The 20245-nt window shown below is 42.3% G+C and overlaps 2 protein-coding genes across 4 annotated transcripts; one reads left to right on the forward strand and one right to left on the reverse strand.

Moving 5' to 3' along the window:
• The first annotated feature begins 1660 nt into the window (after positions 1-1660).
• Positions 1661-18867, forward strand: LOC125901685 (ranBP-type and C3HC4-type zinc finger-containing protein 1-like). Of its 3 annotated transcripts, XM_049597510.1 has the most exons (10): positions 1669-2140; positions 6690-6864; positions 8156-8248; positions 8351-8492; positions 8588-8678; positions 8755-9040; positions 10857-10951; positions 11060-11161; positions 11262-11332; positions 18734-18867. In XM_049597510.1, exons 1-9 carry the CDS (start codon positions 1877-1879, stop codon positions 11310-11312), a joined length of 1299 nt encoding a protein of 432 aa, XP_049453467.1. In that variant the 5' UTR covers positions 1669-1876; the 3' UTR covers positions 11313-11332; positions 18734-18867. The 3 variants fall into 3 exon arrangements, with proteins under 3 accessions (XP_049453465.1, XP_049453468.1, XP_049453467.1); XM_049597508.1 differs by lacking the exon at positions 18734-18867 and having other exon boundaries at positions 1661-2140; positions 11262-12205; XM_049597511.1 differs by lacking the exon at positions 18734-18867 and having other exon boundaries at positions 1661-2140; positions 11063-11161; positions 11262-12205.
• Positions 14064-20146, reverse strand: gpaa1 (glycosylphosphatidylinositol anchor attachment 1). The gene is made up of 13 exons (XM_049597506.1): positions 19907-20146; positions 19459-19565; positions 19130-19309; positions 18711-18822; positions 18165-18312; positions 17980-18081; positions 17663-17859; positions 17370-17566; positions 17107-17260; positions 16852-16923; positions 16562-16758; positions 15051-15221; positions 14064-14949 (listed from the first exon to the last, which is right to left on the reverse strand). Exons 2-13 carry the CDS (start codon positions 19530-19532, stop codon positions 14706-14708), a joined length of 1848 nt encoding a protein of 615 aa, XP_049453463.1. The 5' UTR covers positions 19533-19565; positions 19907-20146; the 3' UTR covers positions 14064-14705.
• Between the last annotated feature and the right edge of the window lie 99 nt (positions 20147-20245).

Below are 20245 nucleotides of genomic sequence, written 5' to 3' on the forward strand. Positions count from 1 at the left end.
AGCTGAAAATTCCTAAACACATCACAGCAACATCACTCCGGCCAGACATGATGATTACCTGAGGTGACAAAACAACTAATGATGCTGGAGCTTACACTGCCCTGGGAAGAGTGCACTGAGGAAACCAATGAGCGGAAACACACAAATTACCAAGGACTAGGAGGTGTGTCAGGACAGAGCCTGGAAGACGCACTATGAACCCACTGAGGTGAGCAGTAGTGACCTTGCAGGACGCTCATTGTGCACAGTCTTCAATAGATTGGGCATCACAGGTGAAGCAAAGAAGAAGGACATCCAATCCACGAGTGAAGCCGTAGAGAAAGACACCAGGTGGCTTCGGATTAAGAAGTCTGAACTGTGGGAAGTTGCTGCTGAAATGCGAGTCAGGGACTGATCAACCCTGGCTGGGTTGCATAGGTGAGGGTGTCTGATGACCTGAGACGCCTGTTGACCCCAGGGCACATCACTGACGATGCATCCAAGTGCATCCAAAAGATATATCTTGCATACTGAGGACTTAAGTACACAAAAAAAAATCTTATATGTGAAAAGTTGCTTTTGTGTGTGCCAAGAAAACAGGCCTATCTCTGTATCAGGATTTTATTTTCAACCTTAACAATATTAATTTCTAGGTCATATGGAGGATCCAGAGAAGGGTTTCTTTTTTAAGAGAAACATAAGTTTGGGAGGGGATACATTTTAAACTTTTTTTTGTTTTGTTTTTGTTTGTTTTTTTTGATTGGTTGATTGATTGATTGATTGATTGATTGATTGATTGATTGATTGATACTTTCTAGTAAGGAGACATTCTGTTTGTGAAGTCATTGTAAAAGCAACAAATCTGTTTTAGGGTGGTGGTGGGCTAATATATATATATATTAAATTTTATAATTTTATATCAAAATTATAGCCTCTCATTGTAGCTGGACAAATTCTCATAGAAATTGTCAATCTTTACAATAACTACTGCTGTACGTCCCTCCCATCCCACACCACGATCCCAGCATCTCAAATAACAAAAACATGCAAAAAGAACAAACAAAATAACAATAAGATAGATATGACAGTAATAAAAAAAATAATTCATACATACATTCTTACATACATACATAGGATTACTATGATAGATAATAAAGTAGTAAGGTAAATGAAATAACTAATTTGCTTTAAAAAAAAAAACGCCAGGCGATTCATAGGAAATAAAAGAAGGAGAAGGTTATATTTAATTTGTGTTTTATATTGCTGTTTGCTCACTGTAAGGGGCAGCAGCAAACAATTCAGCCATTCTTTCTGTTCCCTTTACTGTTAAATAAATAAATAAAATAGAAATATTTAAGGCAAGGAGAGGATCCAAAGAAGACCTTTTTTAAGAGAAAAATGTTTTTGAGAGGGGATTGCCAATTAATATCTCACCTGTCTCATCATTTTACTGTTTTCTGTCAAATGTCCTTTATTTCTATGTAATATCGCTTCTTAAATTATGTAATTTTGGCCATTTATCTATAAAAAAGAGAAAATTATTACTATTATTATTTTTTATTATTATTATTTTTGTTATTATTATTTTCTGACGTTTAAGTCCTTTTGTGAATTGCTATATTTCGGCCGGATGTTTCACGGCCAAGTTTCTCTACGGACATAAATAAAAGACGTACCGCTCCACTTCCTGTTTTGTTTTTCTTTCGCTCCGTGTCTGCTCGGGTCGGGTAGATAATGGAAGAATTTGCGGGTCGAGGAGACAACCACAGCCTGCCCGTGAAGACACTCGCTCTCTTCAGACACCGGTGGACCTTATAAACCCGACAGAAGCAGCGGGCAGCACCGACACCTGCCGCGGGGCTTCACACACCCTCACTCCGCCTCTGGTGTCCGCGACATGGCACTCAGCTCGGGCGGCTGGGCTCCTCCAGCCCCGGTCCCTGCCTCGTCCCAACAGGCGGCATGCGGCGGGCCTGCGCTGACGCCTTGCTGCAGTACTGTTTTAATGTCAGTCCGGGTTTCGGTGTGCCATTCCGGGATCCGGCCCCTGTGCCTCCCCGGAGCAGGCAGCGAGGCTCTGCGGCTGCAGCTCAGCATGGACCCGAGCCGGGCCGGAGAGTTCCGACTGGCGCTGCGAGATACGAGCGGAAACCGCAGTGTGGTGAGATTTCACGCATACACCTGAGTGTTTGGAGGGTGTGTTACCTGCTTAGATATGCTTGTGATGAACCACCTTACTGAATCACATTTATATTTTATACCAGCACAGGCCTTTACTCGCCATTTTATGGAGCACTACAATGCAGCCCCACAGATTCACATTTAGGGATAAAATCACACCAGGTTCCATCGATTGCACACGCATACAAAACATACACTCCAAGACTTCACTCTAAGTGTTATAATAATCTGCTCTTTAATACAGAAGCTGTTTTAATCACCAACTCTGTAGTTGAGAGGGATTTCTAGTTTCACTTTCATTTTAGGTCTTCCCTTAACCACTACACACTCAGTTTGAGTAGAATAATAACATCACCAGGGGAAATCCTTCAGCCAACACAGTGTGTGAACAGACTCTCGTGGTCTTATTGAAGACAGGTGGGAATTTTCTGCCAGGTTTCAGCCTTGTATTTGTCAGAAGTTGCATGACACGCTTATAACACATGAACCATGACACTTGACTCTCTGTGTCTCGTAAAGTCTGTATTCATCCCTTCAAATTATTCACCTGATAATTAAAGCATTCAGGTCAAGTGTTAAGAAGAGGGATATTTTGGTGCCAGAAACTGTCGTCATATTCTCTTTACCTGATCATAATGAGGCTGTGAAAGCTGAGAAACTAATGACAGATCCTGATAATCACATTTGCAGTGGTGAAGAGAGAGTGTCTATGAGATTTGGAGAATGTTTGTCGCCACCTCATCTTACATTAAGGTCACACTGGGCTATTTTACGTTTGTTTGAAGCAACAACAGTAAAGAGTTTGTATTAAACGCATTCATTTTTCAGTCTCGGCGGGATAAACTTCTTTACTGTGGTCTGAAATAGCCGTCTCATTTTGTATCAGTTGACGCCAAGCTTGATAAGCAATACTGATGTTAGAACTTAAGCTTAACCTAAGGCCGAAAAGTCTGTCAGCATCGAGCTGAGCCTGACAAGCTCAGTTTGACATGTCCTAATATGAGGATAAAATCTCTTGATGTAGCAAACTGCATTATTCCTCTGTAGCCCCCTTTGGCCCAACTTTACATTTTAAGTGAGTGGTAAAGATCTGACAATAGCAGTGTTTCTCCCCATTTTTTTAGGCGTCCAACAGCTTTGTTGTGTGGTATGTAATGAACACTTCAGCCTTGGAGAGCCACCTGTGACTTACTTGTTAAAGGGACAATCTGATGACAAAACAAAAGGCAGATTTTTAAAAAGAAATTCACAGTTAGGGCAGCAGAGGCCAAAGTAATCCTAACATTTAGTCGTAGTAAGCACTAGGCTAGGTCCTATAGTACCCATAATGACCCTCTCTGCCCACATCTTTCAAACTCTACACTCTAAGTTTATTAGCAGACATCCTTTTGAAATGTTCAAGCCTCAAACTTAGTCTAAGACATCATCAGGGTCATTTTCTGAGACTTTACAAATCTTCTCCAAAGAGAGAAGAGATTATACAACTGTTGTCACAGGTTGTGTCGTAGCCTTGACCAATAAACTAATCCTCATCTGTAAAACTGACAGAGTGCTCCTTTGAATAACCTAAAGATCAGTTGATTATTAAAATTGTCATATTTTCAGTGGTTTTCAAAAAGTTAAGATGTTCTCCTGGATATGACATCATAGTGTGCACGCAGATTTTATTGTCTGATTTTTAGCTTTTACAACCATACTGCAGTTTCTTACAATAAATTATTTGTGAGCACATGCTGTGCTTGTTGAACAACATCTTTATGAGGCAAATTTGTTCAGCTGAAATGTTTAGTGTATTAGTCAACTGGCAAAAAATTAATCAGCAACTATTTTGACATTCGGCTTTAGTTATTTTTTTAAGCAGACATTTCAAGAGCTGTTCCGGCCGACATTTTTTTACTATCAGAGCTGTTACTGAGGTTTTTGAACAAAGCTTCAAACATCTGTCGACATCGTCATCCCGGGAAAAAAAAATCAAAAAATGCTTGAACAAATTTAAAGAAAGCGATTCATCTGATTAAATGAGTTAGTCTGGTTTATTATTATTATTATTATTATTATAATTATTAAATCAAATTTCTTTAATGAATAAATGTAACTTGGAGCTGTTAGATTGCTGCTAAACTGTACTGTTAGCTGCATTTCTCCCTTTGTGTGCAACAAAGTGGAGAGCAAACAGTTTTGTGACTGCAGAGAAAATGTTGTTTGTGAAGGGCTAAACACCAACAGATGAACTGAAGCAGAACATGTCAAAAGATAAAAGTATGTTGTGAATTTTGGAAATGATTATATCTCTATATCTATCTTCTGTCAATAAGTTTTGACTTTTGGACTTTACATTGCTCTGGAGTTACTGGAAATGTTTGCATCATGCAAGTCAGAAACACGTGCAGCCACACTGGAATCTAATTCTATAGATAGTATAATAGATAGTATAATATTACTAATAATATGAGTGTAGCCTCATCTTAATCTGCAGCTGTGCAGAAATGCTGGTATTTAACAGAATTAAGAGCTATGCAAAAACAAACTGATTACAAACAAATTGAATACGAATTTGATTGTCAGTGTTATGAATGAAGCTTCAAACCGTTCAAACATTAGCTGATAAAAGCTTCTCACATATGCAGATTCACTGTTATTCCTCGTCATACCTGATTGTTAACATTATATTTTGGGGTTTTGGGCTGTTGGTCGAATAAAACAAGTCATTTTAATACATCATCCTGGGCTTTGGGGAAGTACAGCGGGCAGTTTATTCGGTCTTTACGTTGTTAAAGCTGTAGCTGAAACTGTCACTGTAATTACACAGCACCAAATGAGACAGATAATCTGTGAGAAAAATCATATCACTCTGCCTGCTTTACTCCTTGTTGCATGTTTAATAGCCTTACTGCATGTGAAGGAAAACAACCAATCAGATCAGCAGAAGTTTAGCTATAAAATGAGAAAGCTGGTACTTCAGTCGACTGTATCCAACATGGCGGCTGGGCCTTTGCCATTTTACAGCCAAACGGTACACTAAAATATGCTTCTGAAAACATCTGAGGTGAGAAATATACAATGCAGTAACAGAATCTTGATTCATATTTGATCAGCACCTAGTTTGACAGTTTGACCACCGCTCATCTTGACATGATTGACAGCTGCGTTGGAGACTCCTCAGCTCTGATTGGTTGTTGTCAGTGCGCCGGGGTGGATTTTAGCAAATGCCATGAGAGACAGTAGGAAGAGGAGGAGGGGCACGATTGGTTTTTATTTTCATTGAAGTACAAACAATAACTTTAATGTCAACTCTAGTTTTCTTTTGCGAATTTGATTCTGCAGGTTATGTATATTAAGGTAACAAACTACAGTGCTGCACTGCTGAGACACGTGTCAGTACAAGGACAAGTTCTTCTTCTCTTTCATGATTAGAGGTGGTTACTGTCAGTGGATGCATCAGTCGCAATTGTAGACACACACACGCTTGATCATGAGTGGAGCTGACCTCACTTTGAACTCTGCTTGTCTCCCCACTCATCCAAACTTTACTCTTGAATCTGCCTTTTGTTTGGCCGAGTTCACTGTGCGCTGTTATCCTAAAAATCTGACAGGCTCGGTTTCGGCGTTTCATCTCGGTGGAATCTCAAGTCAGACAGATTTCCCCCCTGACAATTGAGTTGCCTCTTGATTTGCATACTTTTCCTTTGATCCCAGCTTCTTTTAGTTTGTCTGTCTGAGCTGGCAGACTGCTCGTACACAGTCATATCGGTATGAATACACTCTCTGGCAGGTGGAAAATCCCTCTCTGCTGCTTTTGTCCGCCCACAACAGACTTCAGTGCCCTAATGATGCTGCAGTGAATGTTAGAGGGCAGATTATGTGTAATCTCATTCGCTTTCTGCCATATTTCAGGGGATTATTTCCTTTCTCTTGTGCTAATACTCATGCGATGTTTACTGCAGTTTTAGCCCACATTTTATACTTTATTTTTTCCCACGTTCAGGACAAATTTAATGGTGGATAATTGAAGACAGGCCGTCAGGTCGTCAGCAGTGTTTACTTGCAAATGCCTGAGGCTGCTTTAATGCTGTAGAGCTAAAACGAACGAGCCGATTAATGGATTAGTCCATGAACAGGAAAGTTAATCTGCAACTATTTTGATTGTTGATGAATAGTTTAAGCCAAAGTAAAAAAAAAACACACCAAATATTCGCTTGTTCCAGTTTTCAAAATGTAAAGACTTGCTAGTACATTGAATATATTTTGGATTTTGATAATCAACAATAAATTTGAAAACGTCACCTTGGGCTCTGAGACATTTGTCATAGACTAAATGATATTTAATCCAGTACAATAATTGGTTAACTAATCAGTTTTGAAAATAGCTGTCACTCAGTCTTTCTACGATGTACACAGGACTAGAAGTCAAACAATGAAGCTTTGATTAATTGATACAACATGTTCTTTCTCATTTTGTAAACATTATTTAAGTTCTTTAGCTATAAACTGCCATTTGAGATTTACTCATTTTTGTTTTTCACCCACAGTTCATTGCAGAGTTTGACCTGCGCTTGGTGCAGTACGAGGTCAAATCTCCCCGCTGCCACGAGATGCGTCTCGCCGCTCCGCCCCACGACTGCATCCGCTTCAACTTCCGCTGCGACCGCGAAGCCGAGGAGTGGGCCACGGTGGTGATGTCATCGCTAAGAGAGGCACATAGAGGTCAGTTTAACAGCTATTTTGTTTAGTCCTCAACCTGCTGTGTCTGCAACCAACTGTGTTTTCTATTCAAAAGGATGGGACAGTATTGATGTTTAAACATTATTAAAATAAATAGTTTCTGTCACTGTCAAACACAAATATAGAATTGTTCAAAAAACAGAGAAAAGATCTGTTTATAGATTAGCTGTATTAATAATAAACAGCATTTTAGAGAAAAATCTGCACTTAAAGGTGACCTATTGTGCTCATTTTCAGGTTCATCCTTGTATTTTGGGTTTCTACTAGAATGTTCTTTAATGTTGTCCTCTACTGTCTGTGCTGGAACACCTGTATTCACCCGCTGTCTGAGACGCTCCATCTCAGCGCCTGTCTCTTTAAGTCCCTCCTCCAAAACAAGCCAAGTCCTCTCTTATTGGTCAGCGTTTCTGGGTCTTCCGCATCTGCACGGGTGTTTCTGCACCATCACTGGTGCCGTGGGAATGACTGTAACAGAGTATAGCGGCACTTTCTATTGTCAAAAATCACCAGTAAAAGCTTCTAAAGAAAGGTCTTCACATCAGGACATGATCCAGCAGGAATCAGGTCCGAAATCGGGGTGAAATTAACAACATCTGCAACCAAGAATACAGACATACCTGACGCTAGCATGTAGCTACATGTAGCAGTGTAGTTAATGTAAACACTTGTTGCATGCCTGGGACGAATGTCCATATAAAGAAATACTACAAAGTCTCAGGGCTGCTAGAAATTTGTGAGACGTTTAAAAAGACTTGACAGTTTGGCGTCCTCAGACTTAAAATAAAAATAGCAGATGCACTGCATCAAAAGCTCTTTAGAAATGCACAGATTAGACTCTGTTTCAAAGTAAAATGACACGCACTGTGGGTGCTCCAGGGTTGATTTACAGGCGTAAACTATGAAGGGAAAACCAAGAGCTGAGAGAAAAACAGAGCAGCATTAAGTGTGCTGCTAGCAGGAGGTAACGTCTCACTGGACCAGGCTCAATCACGACAAGAATCTTTCAAGGTAGATTGTTGTTGCAACAGTAAATATAAACATTATATATTAGGGATTATTTGATAAGGTGTCATGTGTGTAAATAGAATACATATGAGGAAATGCTGGAGTGTGTCTGTGACCTGTTATTAAAGGGTTTTGCTAAAGCATACGTTGGGCCTCTATCAGCCAAGTGCAGTTAAGATAAACACTGATATCAGTTGGTGTTGGTGCGTGTTGACTACGAACGTTTGAAGCACTTCTGTAACACAGTTTCTTGTTTCTCCTCTGACAGTTGCAAACATTAACATATGTGAATCAGACGGCAGACACAACGACACAGCAGCAGCCATGGAGCAGTGGAGCTCAGCCTCGCTGCCGCTCACTGGTGGGTATCTCTGTTTACCGTTTTTTCTTTCCTTTGTTCAGAACATGCTCTAAAAATGTCACTTTTGATCGCTGCATCTTTTGTTTGTTTTTTCTTTTATAGAGGAGCTGTGTTTGGAGCTCGCCAGGGCGATTGAAGCAGGCGACACTCAAGCCGCTTCACAGCACGCGTCCGCTCTGGCTCGGCAGAAAGCAGTGCTGACGATTCAGCTGTCTGAAAAGAACTACGCAGAGGGAGAGATCAGGTGAGAAATGAAAACTGCCAGGCTTAAGTTCTTTTTTCGTTTGCTTCCAGGTTATGTGTTTTTGTGACTTATGTTGCCGTATATCTGTGTTGCAGTTTATCTGTGGTAGTGGAGGATGTTTCGTCATCCTGTTGTGTCACAGTCAAAGTCTTTCCATACATGACCGTGGCTGCACTCAAGCAACAGGTTAGAAAACTGTCAGTTGACTTATAATGTAATAGGCGTAGCACTTTTTTATTTACTAACTTCTGCTGCTCTTCAGGTGTTTCTCGAGTACGGTTTCCATCCTCGCGTGCAGCGCTGGGTGATTGGTCAGTGCTTGTGCACCGAGCCGAGGTCGCTGGCCTCCTACGGGGTGCAGAAGGACGGGGATACCGCATACCTCTACTTGATCTCCGCCCGACAAGCTCGCATCACCCGCCAGCTGTTCCAGCAGGACCTGGAGAGCGCTCTCCTCGCCCCACCTCTCCCACCTGGCAACGGCCCCACCTCCCAAGACTGGAGGGGTTACAGCACCCTGCCCTCGAGGCTACCCCACAACAACCAGGGTGAGTTCGACAAACGAAACCTCCTGTCACAGTTTAGGCTGAAAGTGTTCCAGCAGTGGAATGGTTTTCATTCATTTAACTCCACTTTGGATTTAAAACTAAAGCTATAAATATGAGGCTTAAGTGCTGCCTTTCAGCTTTAAAGCGACAGTTGTTCACAGCAGAATCAGAAATACAACCTTTTCCTCCTACCTGCAGATTGTTTTGGTGTGAGTTGCCAAGTATTGGAGATATCGACAGTAGAGATGTCTGCCTTCTCTCAAATATAATCGAACCACTTGTCTTGTGGTGCTCATTTCTGCTGTGTGAAGCTGTTTTTTTTAATCGAGTCGTTCTGGCCATGACGCTCCAGCAGAGCAGTTACCATTCCACACTGTGATCCAGGAAGTAAGGATGCTCTCCACTGCACATCTGTAAAAGGATGTGAGCACTCAGGTGCCCAGGCCTGTGAGCTTCACTCTCCTCAAGAAGTAGAGGTGCTGATGAGCCTTCTTTATTATGGTGGCTGAGTTGTTTCTCTAGATGAGGTCGTCAGCGATGTGCACCCTCAGGTGTTGAGGGCTCGAGACCACCTCAATCGCGGCTCCTCCGATGTAGAGGGGAGGGAGGGAGTAGTCGCCCTTCCTGAAATCCACCATCATCTCCTTTGTTTTCTTTACATTAATGCAGAGGTTATTCGCCCTGCATAAAGCCTCCAGATGTTCTGCCTCCTGCCTGTACTCGGACGTATCTTTGTGGGAGGTTAGTCCCACCACTGCTGTGTCATCTGCAAACTTTACAGTGTGACTATTTGGAAACATGGCTATGCAGTCATAAGTGAGCACAGTGTACAGCAGGGGACTCAGGATGCATATTGGGGGAAGCCCGTGCTCAGAATGAGAATCACAAATACTTAATTGATTTCCGAGGGACAGCAGTAATAAGATGCTGAGTCTGTTGAGGATGGTTGCAGGGGAGGAAATAGTGAGGATTTTCAGTCTGTGCCCTTTTGATGATGGTATAGAAAGCAAAACTGAAGTCTAAGAAAAGCAGTCTGGTGTAGGAATCCCTGGTCTCCAGGTGAGTGAGATTGCACCATCAGTGGAGCAGTTCTTCCTGTATGCTTACAAGGTCTGTGGATTGTCTTGAGTAACTGGGTCATTGGAGACATTGCTGTTGAGTATTTCAAATGTATTTTCTGTCTCTTTGAGCACCACACGCTGAGTGCCATCTTGTTCAACTGTTACTGAGAGAAGGCAGACACCTCTACAGCTGATATCTCCAACACTCAGCAACTCACACCAAAACTATCTAGATTGATAAATAGCACTACAGGTAAGAGGAAAAATGTGTGTTTTTGATTTGGGGGTGAACTGCACATCCACGTTGGAGTATAGGACTCATAGTCCCCCAAACAGTGCAGTAGGGCAGTGACCCCAAACATGAACATACAGCCATAGCCACACACTGAGATGCTGATGAGCATCAGCAGAGTAGGTAATAAGTGTCTCTGGGTGTCAGTGGGCCAGAGACTTCAGTCAGTTATTAACTGCACTAACCATTTTCCCAGTGATTAATGATTTTTTTTTTTGTTATCACAAAGGTTTGAAACTCTATAAACCTTAATTTGCCTCAGTCCTTCCTTCCTACATTGTTCATCGGATGTTCATATAAACACTTCAACATTGTAGTCATTGTTTGATGTGCAGGAGAGCAGCAGAAACACCAGAAAAATGTCACTTTTCTGACTCACGTTAATACTACATTCAAACAAGAGAAAGTGCAGCTCCATAAACTTGTTTTTCTTATTGTGTATTGTCATCCTCGGGGAGCACAGGCGGAGGAGCAGACAGACCGGGCGATATCAAAGATGTTCTCGACATTGAGAACCTGCAGCTGAATGATCATCCCAACAAAGCCAGTAAAACACAGGTATGTTACCCATGTTTACCCAAAGTCTGACTTTTTGTAAGTGTTTCAAATAGCATGATTAGCCAAATTATTCCCTCCTTAAATCTGTTTCAACTCACCTCCTCTCAGCAGACAGAGTGGGCTTGTCCCTCGTGCACTTTCATCAACAAGCCGTCCCGTCCAGGCTGTGAAATCTGTGCTACAGCCCGACCCGACGCACACATCCAGCAGGTATTGCATCGTATCTAGCGATCAATACCCTTTTTTGGACTACTCTTTGTGACATTTCCCCTCGGTGACAGTCTCGCCTCTTTTTATTCTCTCAAACAAGGAGAAAGGAAGGAGAGAGGATCGAGGAGAGTCCGGTTTAAGCAGCAGCTGACTGCCCATCATCGCTGTCAGGTCGCCATGTCTCACTCAACTCACACACACAAACACAAACACACACACACACACACACACACACACACACACACACAGAGTGAGGATGCCAAACAACAAAATACTCACATGAAGACTGTCAAATGCACTGAGAGTCCTCTGACAGCTGGAGCGATTGAAGCACTGTAGCATGACACAGAGCTGCACTGGTCGAGGCTCAGACAATGAACTGCAGACAGAGCGCGCCAGCTTGGAGCGGTTATATTGACATAACCATGACATACATCAGAATTTGGCAAGACCTCTTTATTTATTTTACAGGGTGTACGTGTGTGTGTGTGTGATGCAATCAACACAGACAGCCTAATATTTATTTTAGGTGAGACGTGATTCTTTGCATTTGATCGCAGCTCACATCGAGGGAATGTCATACTTTCAGTTTCTGCCAACTGTGAAGTGAGAGGAGAGGTGAAACCCTGTTCGGTTTGTTCGAGTGTCATCTGCGAAAATAATCTTGGCTGTTTTAAAAGAGAAGAGAAAAAAAGCCATGGCTGAAAAGAGAAGGTGTGTTGCGTTTACAGGGTTGTCAAGTGCTTTTATTTTTTTATAACATTGTATTAAGTGTATTATTTTTAACCAGATGCATTGAGTAATTGATGTACATTTTAGCAGTTGATCTAATTTTACTCAATTCCCTCTGAGTTGTGACAGCAATGGAATGATCTGTTTTCAGTACATAATACTGTAAAAATTTGCATTAGCTGAATAAACTTAATGAAAATTAAACAAATCCCGGTTGTCTGAGGGACGAATTGTGTTTCATGAACACTTTAAAGGAGCACTACACCGATTGTCAGAGAGAGTACTGCTCAGTTTGGGATACACCTGTACAGTCCTGTCTGTGGCTCTGGAGGGAACTTACTAAAGCCAGGTTTTTGCTCACCGTTGTGTCCCTGGTGCTAGGTTTTCACACTTAAAAAAAAAAAATGTAATCACGTCTTCTGCACCAGGGATAATGAGAGCTGCTCTTGCTGCAATGCTACAGGCAAAGACAACTGTACCACGTGTGATGGTCGGGGAACGAACGAGTGTTTTGTAACTAGGTGCCCACTGTGCGTGCTGTACTTTCTGAGTTCATTTTGGACACCTTCAAGGGAAGACTGGCCGAGCAGATTTGCCTGTTCAGACATTTCTATGACTTTTATAGAGAGACTGCAGGGACAATCAAAAGGCCTTTAAAGAATACTTCAACTGCAAAGTGACTACTTTGTTTATCAGTTATTTGCCACGTGTTAAGTTGAACTCATAAAGAAAAACTTGTTTTCACTGCATGTCTCCACGGTGAACGGAGAATCAAAAAAAAAGGCGAAAATTCCTAATGAACTGAAGTCATTTCAGGAACACATTTAGCATCTGTTAAACTCTCCCACAACTCCTGTAGTATAATCAAAGTCTCATTTATCCAGTCGTATGCTCAGTACTTCCCAAACACATGCATCGTCACTAAAACATTACAATTAAAAACATTTCCACCTACAAGTAGCGCCCTGGGCATGCACCTGCGTATGAGCATATGCATACCTAGAGCGCACTACTTGTCCCTGTGTGAGACTGTTTGTAGTGACATGTTTTAAAATCCTAATGTTTTAATAAAAATGCATGTGTTTGGGATGTACCGAACATACAACTGGGTAAATGAGATTTGGATTATACTGCACGAGTTGTGTGGGTTTGTAAATGGATGATTCGATATGCTCTTGTTGAACTTGGTCCCATTTTACTCAAATTCATCATCGCCTTTTTGGATTCTCTGTTCATTGTGAAGGCATGCGAGAAAGACTGAGTTTTCTCAACGAATCCAGCGTACACAGTAGTAAAAATGGTCATTTTAGGGTAAGGCATTTCTTTAAACTCTTGGAAAGAAATAAACCGCAACACTGGGGGAAGAAGAGGCTTTTTGAGAGATGCTGTAAAAGCTAAAATAATAATAAGAAAAAAATGTTCTTATGGAAAGAGTTGCAACTTGGGGGAAACAAAGCAGCATAAAATAATTTTAACTTGGAGGTAAGAAACAATAATAATATTTCACAACAATGCAAAGTTTGGCGATACAGTGGTGTTTACTGCCGTTACCGTGCAGCCTATTTAGCCAGTAACATTCTTCCATTAACACTCGTTGACTTCTTACTCCTCCACAGAATATTTTGTCTACACGCCCTGGCATTGTCAAGCATATTGCAATGAACAATGTGTTGAGCTTCAATGTCTCTGTGCATGATCGTATCTCAGGAGCCAACTACAGAGGCCATTGTGTCTTGCACAAGTATAAACAAAGCTTAAGTCTGCAGAAATAACTGTAATGGTGTCACTGGGGTCATTTTTGAGATTTCAAAATTTTAGTGTTATTTCTGCATTTCAAACTTGGGAGGTGGAGTCTGACAGAAGTGGCCATTATGGGCGCATTCAGGTCATATCAGTCACAGCAATTGCAAGTTTCTGATGTGTAAATAGCATTCATGATCGTAGGTTATAAGGTTATAATTTCAAGTATGAAACAGACTTTTCATAGTCTCTTGAGTGTAGTTACAACAACCAAATTTAATGGTGTTTTATTGTCATTATTTTAATCCTTCTAGACCAAATGTAGTCACGCAACTGTCTTAGTCATTTGAATGATCTCAAACATTGAACACTCAAGTTTTCTAAATTCTTATTGTCAGATTAAGAACAGCATTGTGCTCAAAACATGGGGAACTTTTTCAATCTTTTAATTTGGCATTTATAAATATGAAATAAACATGTTTAAAAAGAAAGTTGTCAAACAAGTATAAAAATATTAGATGCAATAACAGCTTGCTCAACAGATGCAGATGAGGCAGACGACCGACCAACCAGGTAGTGTCTTCCTTTCTGTTAGTTCGAACCATGTTGGTACGGCCGTCTCTTCATCTGTTACCATCCAGGCTGACAACACAAAGAGCTAAAAACAGTGCAGTCATTTTCTTTATGTACCGCAAACAGAAATTCACAAAGAAATCTTTGAAACAAAATATTTACCAAAAGCAACCGAATCATGACATTTATGGCTACTTGTGAAAAGGTCGTCCCTTCTTCCACTTCATTTGTAGGTGAGATGTTCAGTACAAAACAGTCCATTCTGCTTAGTGTATCAAGGAGGCTTGATTTTTCTCCACTGTTTTAAAAGTGAAGTACCAACAAAATGTCCAGAAAGGGAGTTACTGCATTCTTTCCAAGTCAACCATAGATACTTATCTCTTTTTCCAATCTCTCCAGTGGATTTAACCATCATTCACATTTCCCACAAACCTGAGAACACCTCAGCGGTTTTTTTTCTCCCCATTGCGGCCTTCATTAGTCCTGCATGACTTGACATTTACTTCCAGAATAGGATGTTCCAGAAAAGCAGCCAGCAAGGATAGACCAGCAAAGCTATGAGTGGGTAAACCAGAGAGCCGTACAGGAAGTGGTCCAGGATGCCTTGCGAGATGACTGACAGGTAGAGCAACCAACCCTCCATGAAGCTGATGGGCATTTCCTGCAGCTCTTCGAAGAAAAAGACAGAAAAGAGGAGCGTGCAGGCTGGGCTGAGGACGACCATGACGAAGGCTGATAAGATCCTAAGGGAAGAAGAGGAAGGAGAGTAAGGTTTCACTTCTATTTGACTGACACATGGTAGTACAGAGCCACAATGACCAAAGAGTCTGTGCAGGTGTATTACTTTGGTACGTGGGGTGTGACGAAGGCAGCCACAGGCACCAGAGTGAGAGCCAGGATGAAGCCCAGGGAGAAGTTGATGAGGGCGGTGCAACCCAGCAACACAGCCAGGTACAGCACAGCAACCAGCTTCAGCACTTTCCAGCCCTGCTCCGTCCCCTCACCTGACAGGAACCTTCAGGGACAAACATTCTCTGCATCACAGGTCTCTTACAGTTGTACAAGTTTCTCATTGTCTCAACCATATTATTATTTCAGGAATAAACTTAGAGCCTGTGGTTATTCAGCACCTTTTATAAACCTTTAAAAATATCACTCTATAAGAAAAAAATGTTGTTAAATGTGTAATAAGATTTTTAGTTGAAGTAAAAAAGTCTTGATCAAACATGAAAACAAAATTACACTGATCAGTCACAACATCAAAGCCGCAGACAGGTGAAATGAATCTCATTACAATGCAGTGTTCTGCAGGGAAACCTTTGGTCCTGGCATTCATGTGGCTGCAACGTGACATGCTCCACCCACGGACTGTTACAGGCCAAGTACATCACTTAAGGCAATGGCACTCCCTGATGGCAGTGACCCTTACAGCATGTGCCACTGCCATCAGGAATGGCCCAAGGAACCTCACAAAGAGCTCAAGGTGTCGATCTGGCTTCCACGTGTCCCTGATCCCAATCCAATTGAGCATCTGTGGGATGTGCCGGTACCCCACCTTGCAATCCACAGGACTCATACATACTCTTAGGATGCCCTGTGGCGTCTAAGACCAGGGTGTTGGGGGTGGATCCTTTGAGTCCTGTGGATTGTAAGGTGGGGTATGTCCCACAGATGCTCGATCAGATTGGGAACTGGGGCGTTTGGAGGCCAGGTTGACGCCTTAAGCTCTTTGTCACGTTCCTCAGACCTGTCCTGAACCGTCTTTGCAGCGTGGCATGGTGAATTGTCCAGCTGGAGAGCCCAGTGTCTTCAAGGAGTGCTGTTGCCATGCCACATTGGATGGTGCGTGTCCTGTGACATCCACTTGAATGCCAGGACCAAAGGTTTCCAGCAGAGCATTGTATTGTAAAGAGGTGATCAACGTTATTCACTCTACCTGTAAGTGGTTTTATTGTTTTGGCTGATAGGTGTATATCAACAGTCTCAGGGCCAAAATTTGTACTTAAATGCCAGTGAGTGCATGAGTACTTCACTGTCTCCCACAGTGTGGGACAGTTGTCTCCTTTTAATCTGTTCTCACATGCTCACAGAAGCATTTATTGTATCAGATTTATCAATGTGCATAACCTCAGTGTTAATATAACTGTGCATTAGTATTAACTGTTGGAAGTTTTGATGGTATAATCTTTTAAGAAAAGCCATAAGCATACATTTTATACATTACACTGTGCTCCTGGATAACTTAACATGTTATGCTGTCTTTAACACCGATAAAATGCAACATTAGAGGCAGATTAAGAAGAAGAAATCTGTGTCAAAATTCTGAATCAGAGTGTGTCAGGTGTAAGTAGCTACCTGTGTGTATTGTGAGGCAGAGCCAGGCCTGCTGTGTAAACAGCAATAGCTGTCAGGACCACGGCCTCGGTCTCAGACACCGGGAAGTGTTCCACAGCCATCTCCTGAAAGCGAATGGGCAGGCTGTACAGAGCTACTCCAGTCAGATGGCTGATCACCAGAGGAGTCAACACCGACAGCACCCCTGGACTGGACATCTGAGAGGAAGCAGATATGATTCATGCGAAACATTAATAAACTCAAGTTAAGTAGTCTGATTTATGATCTGTTTGTCATTAGGAGTGTGTTACCTGCTCAAGGTCAACAATTCCATCTTCCGTTCTTGGTGGCGGCGTCGCAAGTTGAACCCACAGGTCTAAGGCCTGTGTCATAGTTAAGGGCAAATCTGACAATCATGCACATTATCAGTAACAGCAGGTCATCAGTCAAGCTGTGCTGCAATCAGGGTAGGTCTACATTCATGCTGTGTGTGATTCACTTGCTCTTCTCAGGTGGATTTTTTTAGATAAAATCAAGCTGACAGTAAAATAATTGTTAAAGGATACACGAAGCAGCAGGATGACGGCGAGGAGGCCGAAGGCTGGCATGTAGTAACCAATGGAGACAAAGTGCGAGAGAGACGGCATAAGGTAGAAGAAGTAGGACTGGTGTAGGCGCTCTAAGAGGTTATTCAGCTTACGGTACATTCCCTCCAGGAGTCTAGATGGTATTCAGTGAGACAACAACAAAAAAAAACAGAACCAGTAGTTGTCAGTTTATGAAGGTGAGATCTACTAAAGAAGAAGCTTAAAGGAAAACTTGCTCTGACCTGCCAATGGTGGTGGCGTCAGTCTTGTACTGACGGAAACTGTTGATGCCCTTGATGGTGGCAGCCTCAATGTGGTATCGCAGGAAAAGGCCATGATCCCCCCAGGGTCGCCCACTGGCCTGCTTCAGCACCATCAGCATCATGGTCTGGACTGCATGGCTATAACCGGACACACTGTCCCAGTCGTTCCTCTGCAGCTGTAGAAAAACCCACAGAGAAAATGAAAACCAAACCAACCTCAACGTATGTGGAGACAAAATGTATCCGGTCTCTGCTGCATCACACGCCTTTACCTTGCCCTGGGTGGTGCAAAGGACTCCAATCTTCTGACAGAAGGCATAGAAGAGGTTGGCTAAATCAAGGTTGGGGAGTTGGCCATTGAGGCCTTCCAGTACTAAATCCAAACTTGTGATGACATCACTGCTGAGCTCCAGGGACAGAGCTGCCTGGATTGAACCACCGCGGCCTTGAAGTGGCGACCAGTCCATACCTGGATGCACGATCACATAAGAAAAGTCTACTAAGGAAGGCAATCTTGTATGAGGATGATTCAACGCTTTCAAAACTATTTGTTGGTGTGTTTTATAAGTGAGTAAATGCTGGTGATTACCTGTAGTGTTGGTGTGGTGGTAGCCCTCCAGCCAAGCCTGCATACCAATCAGATCATGCTCATTCACGAGGAAGATGATGTCCTTGGCCCAGTAAACCTGACCTATTGAGGAATGCAGCAGTCATTAAAACAAGAACTGAATGGCATTCAAATGGTGGAGAGGGACGTGCTGGTTCTGTACTCACTCCTGAAGTACTGTGCCAAGCCGAGTAGCAGCCCCACTGCCTGGTTGTTGTTATCGCCTGGGGAGCACGGGGCACTCAGCACCAGGGCTTCAGTGCGCGGAGCTCTTGGGGCCCGAAGGATCCCATATACATTTGTGCCTACTACCATCTGAGCGTGACATAAAGAGAAGCAGTGGAGTGTGCAAATAAATAATATGAAAACCAGTCAGTTTCTTGTTAAGCAAGCAAAAAAGTGTCCTTAACACGTCTCAAGCGAGCTCTGGCAGATGAAATGCAAAAAAGTGTCCAGATATACTACACGGGAAAACAACACTCAGGGAGCTGATCGAGCCCTGAGCGAGCAATAGGTTGGAGGTGTGTGAAGCTTCACTAAAATATAGCCAGGGTGGGCAGTTTTTCATACAAGCGACACATTGCTTAGCCTGTTCGCTGACACACTGAGCAGGTTAGGACATCTTCATTAGGAAACACTGACACAATCTGATGTTTGTTCGTTCACATTGCGTCAAGTTAGGAAGAGATGTGACGATTCGATCACAAACTTACATATCTCTCTTTGTTTTCATCAGGGAAGGGCAGCGTTCGAGAGAACCTCTGGGTAAACACCTCCAGCCCTCGAGCCTGCATGGTCTTCACCAGCCAGTCCACTGGCATCCCACTGCAGAGAAACAACAGGGCACATCAGACTAGGGGAACATGGGGAAATATTTCTGGACTTATATAGGAGGTTGAGCAAAAAAAAAAAACACACTAGGAAACTTCTGAAATCCTATCAAACTGTGAAAAGACTCAAGCATGTTAAGATTAGTTAAGATAGTGTGTAAAATTCTGACAGCTTGTCTGGAGCTGCTCATAATGCCCCGCCCTATTTGGCACAGATCAGTGAAGATCCTCCATGCTCTTCAAATGTGTTTTAAAGTGACTTTTTCCACTTATGTTGCGTCTTCTTTCTTTGCATTTCTTACCCTGCTTTCTTCTTATGAGCTGCAAACTCTCTGCCCGTGGCCAGCGCCCTCTCCCCCGCTGGGAAGCGCTCCTCCACCATGGTGGACCCCATGGCATTTTCTGACATGTATGTCCGCAGAGTGAACGGCTCAAATGCCAGCCCCATAAACCAGGCTACACCCGCCATGTAGCAGACCACACTAACATGTAGAGATTGAATTAAAAGACAAAAATCATACAAGTTATGAGCACATGCACACATTGGATATTTAATAAAGTGCAGTTTGTTGCTTTTGTATTTGAGATTTCATTTAGGCACATTAATCTTACAGTGACTGACTGAACTCACCAGATTGGGGCATTGAGGCGGGTTAGCAGGCTGATCAGAGCCCGTCTTCTGTTTGGGTCAGACAGTAGCCCCATGTTTTCTGGAACAAAATCTGGACAGACTGGACCCTGAAGGCAACACACGCACACTTCCTATCAACTACACACTTGAAATACGTGATGATAGATCAGTTATGAAACCCGCAAAACTGGATATATGAATTTTATCCATCTGACAGTCAAATATTAATTATTCACTGTATGTGTTTCCTTACAGCTCTAGCTAGGAAATCGTTTTTCTGCCACCCATTGTCATAGCATCTATTGACAGCTGCGGTTAGCTTGCTGCTAGCTAAAGACAGTTGTCTTGTCGAGATGATAAAATGCTATAAACGTCCATGAAAGTGTTAATTTTCAACAGTTATATAGTTATATTTTACATTATACACATAGTATGTATGAAGACATACCTCTTTCCCAATGTAAAACCGGTCACATCCACCTGCAGAGGTGGAGCTTGTTCAACAGCAACCGCTGCTAACCGTTTCAATTTCCTTGTTCCTGCGGGAACGTTAATGCGGCGGACCGACTTCCGGCCAAGAAATAAAATAAACATGGATGCATAAAATACATTAAAAAATAAAATTAGTAAATATTTAGTGGCAGAATTAAAAAAATATTTTCGCACAATTTTTTTTGAAAATTCCTCCCCACATTTCTAAATTAAATTGTCTCAAATATATTAACTAATTTCTTTATTATTATTAATTTATTATATTGCCCTGTCTTTGATGAAAAATTGCCCTAAC

This window comes from Epinephelus fuscoguttatus, linkage group LG15 (genome assembly GCF_011397635.1).
Source record: "Epinephelus fuscoguttatus linkage group LG15, E.fuscoguttatus.final_Chr_v1".
Taxonomy (NCBI): Eukaryota; Metazoa; Chordata; class Actinopteri; order Perciformes; family Serranidae; genus Epinephelus; species Epinephelus fuscoguttatus.

What these genes read in the sequence shown, in the direction of transcription:
- gpaa1 (XM_049597506.1), bottom strand. Translation starts at nt 19,532, where the DNA reads ATGGGGCTACTGTCTGACCCAAACAGAAGACGGGCTCTGATCAGCCTG. An exon ending in CCGTCATCCTGCTGCTTCGT is followed by an intron (nt 16,924 to 17,106) that starts GTATCCTTTAAC and finishes ACTATGACACAG; the next exon opens with GCCTTAGACCTGTGGGTTCA. An exon ending in GAATTGTTGACCTTGAGCAG is followed by an intron (nt 16,759 to 16,851) that starts GTAACACACTCC and finishes GCTTCCTCTCAG; the next exon opens with ATGTCCAGTCCAGGGGTGCT.
- LOC125901685 (XM_049597508.1), top strand. Translation starts at nt 1,877, where the DNA reads ATGGCACTCAGCTCGGGCGGCTGGGCTCCTCCAGCCCCGGTCCCTGCC. An exon ending in TACGCAGAGGGAGAGATCAG is followed by an intron (nt 8,493 to 8,587) that starts GTGAGAAATGAA and finishes TCTGTGTTGCAG; the next exon opens with TTTATCTGTGGTAGTGGAGG. An exon ending in GCTACCCCACAACAACCAGG is followed by an intron (nt 9,041 to 10,856) that starts GTGAGTTCGACA and finishes CGGGGAGCACAG; the next exon opens with GCGGAGGAGCAGACAGACCG.